Source organism: Rhagoletis zephyria, unplaced genomic scaffold (assembly GCF_001687245.7).
Source record: "Rhagoletis zephyria isolate East Lansing unplaced genomic scaffold, Rhagoletis_zephyria_1.1 Rzeph_scaffold_41205, whole genome shotgun sequence".
NCBI lineage: Eukaryota > Metazoa > Arthropoda > Insecta > Diptera > Tephritidae > Rhagoletis > Rhagoletis zephyria.
In genome coordinates this window covers 1-2,735 of record NW_016198260.1, presented here as the reverse complement: position 1 = coordinate 2,735, position 2,735 = coordinate 1, and the positions used below count along the sequence as shown (strand labels likewise).

Genomic DNA, 2,735 nt, shown 5'->3' with positions numbered 1-2,735 from the left:
AAGTAACAACACCACCAGTCGAGGGCAATTCGCCAATAAATCTGAAAATGAATTAAATCGCGATAAACAAACCTAAAAGCCTACCAAATAACTTACAAATGCGACTCACTTAACATTATTCATTATATTTCGATTCGCATTAAACAGCGTGAATTCAACTATTATCAAACGCGAAGCGCGGTCTAGCCACTTTTCCGTCTTCAGATTGGACATCATTTGCTTATTTTCATTGAAGTCGTAGGTGAGGTCCTTCACAAAACCACCGCTACGATAAGTGCTGATCTCACCCCAAATCGAGTGAGCTCCCAACTCATTCAACGTCTTATATTTGGCGCTGTGAATTGTCAGCGGTTTTAATTACCCTAAACAAAATAGAAGCATCTCATTATTATCCATCTACCTCTTAAACTCCTTGGAAGTATCCTCAACACCACTCGAATAATCCGCATAGCACTTATTAAAATATCTACCAAAGACATCGTGTACATCGCAACTGCCCTCCTTCACGCGTATTTGACGCAAGCGTGGTGGGCCTAATACAAGGTTCTGTTCCAGAAAAATAAGCTTATTCTCCGCGGAATGGGTGCCCGCAGTACGCTCACCCGACGTGCTGGGCTGCGAAGCGTTATCGCCTGTATTTCCATCGCCTGTATTTCCATCGCCTGTATTTCCATCGCCTGTATCGCCAACACCATGTAGATCGATAATGAATTTCGTTTCCAAAAATGCCCACATATCGGCTGTTGTAGCCAAATCGGCGAACCTTACGGAAGCTTCGTGTGTAAACGTGTTGACTTCGCGCGATAAGAACAGATTCTCGATGCCTTTGCTGAAGAAATACATTGACATGTGGCGTGAAGATGTCGCAACTGTATGATGAATGAAAGTTCTAGTAGAATTTTAGTACTAACTTATGTACATATGTCGAGAGCCCCTCACCTAAGAGCGCCACCGTCAGGAAGCACACATAGATACAGAATTCTATTAGTGCTGAACGTGCAGCATCTTCGTTCTCATAAGTGATCTGATGTGACTTCTTGGTTGCCTTCTTAAGTTGTCTATTTCGGTGACTTTCCATTTTTAGCAGCAGGATATTCGTTTAGTTTTTTAAATACAAAAACAGATTTCAATTTGTTTCTATTTTTTTACGAAATTGACACAACTCATTTTACATGCACAATATTTTTTGCAGCGAAAAACTCGTCTATTCAATTTTCATGATTCATGTTCAATTTTAGCTCGAGTCAAATTCAAAATGAGTTCAGTTTACGGGAATAAAATGTAATGTAGCGTTGATTTTTTTCGGCATTTTTTGCTGAGATTGTTAGAGATTACGGGTATGTATGTATTTTAAAATTAAAAAAAAAAAGTTATGTGTGAAGCGTAAAATGGATTGGCCTTATCGGTAATAGTTGGCACTAAGAACCACTCGTATTCGATAAAACAAGGGAAGATTATGACGAAGATTTACAGACCATTGTCCATTGGCGATTCCAAATACCGCTGACGGCAAGAGAGAATTAAAGGCAGAACAGACCTCGCGGTTTTTGTTACCTATGCCAGCAATTGCACGCTCTCGTAGCAAATTGTTCCGGACCGGTTCAGTTCTGCAGCTCTTATTATCTTCTCCAACGTTCAAACACTGGAAGCGTGCCTTCCGTCTATCACAATATGATCGTTTCGATCTCTCGCTCCAAGCGCTCGTAGGGATCCGTCCTCGTCCTTCTCCTCCGACGGGGCATGCGGGCAAATGTGCGGGATGTTGAAGAAAGCTCGTCCACAGTACTCGGTGACGGAGTCTCTCTCCCACCACAAATGCATCCACGAAGGACCCAGAAATTCTTTGCCTTTCCCCTTTGTAACGCATTTCTTTGATGGCGGTGATGCCCGATTTTGTCCCATACGAGGTGCATGCCCTCAAACCGTAGTCACTTAAATATTTGAAGTGGTTGTAATTAAAAGGGTGGGTTTCTTTCGAGGCTTTATTTTCTTTATTCTTTGGAAGGGGCTTTTACGTGGCGGGTCCCAAACCCAGCGCCCGACCAATTTCTGAGAGGGAGGTGGTTTCTTAACGGAATACACATTTATATAGCGAGCCGCTTGCTTCAAGGCAAACGCTCGCTTCCAGCCACACCTAATAGTGAACAGAGCCTGCAGTTTTCAGTGGGCCATAAAACCGAATCAATTGGAGTGGTCCCACCGAAGCTCGCTCTCTTTTTTCCGTCATCCAAGTGGATTGCTACCTGTATACCCAGAAAACGAATATACTTCATTGTACTCCTTAGTTAAACAAAATTGTATATGTTTCCGATTCCCCGGGTAAGGGTTTTTTTCTCCGAGTACCTGGATAGATGGTTATCATTCTGCGAGTACCCGGGTAGGGGTAGATTTTTTCTGTGTACTTGGGTAGCGGGTTATTCTTGTCCGGTCATCAGGGGAAAGGTTAATATATGTATATCGGGGTGTCTGGGTAGCGGGTTATTTTTAATCCGATATCCGGGTAACATTTATACCTGCACATATGTAGCTGGTTATTTTCATCCAGGTACCCGAATGGGAGGTTTTATTCAATCGGGTAGTAGGTTATTTTTATCCAGGTATCCGGATAGGAGGTAGTCTTGATCCGGGTTGTCAGTTGGACAACCTGCCTGAATAATAGATTAAGGATCAAGTACGAGTTGAGTTGACACAAAGTTGAGACAATTTTTATTTCGTATCAATAAAGGTTTCCCTCT

At 42.4% G+C, this 2,735-nt stretch overlaps 1 protein-coding gene across 1 annotated transcript; it reads right to left on the bottom strand.

The window, feature by feature from the left end:
* Window positions 1-109: 109 nt before the first annotated feature.
* On the bottom strand, window positions 110-1,078 carry LOC108354980 (polycystin-2-like; the record flags this gene model as incomplete). The annotated part of the gene is made up of 3 exons (XM_017606155.1): window positions 940-1,078; window positions 401-869; window positions 110-334 (listed from the first exon to the last, which is right to left on the bottom strand). Coding segments are annotated over exons 1-3 (833 nt in total), but the record flags the coding sequence as incomplete, so codon positions are not given.
* Window positions 1,079-2,735: the final 1,657 nt, after the last annotated feature.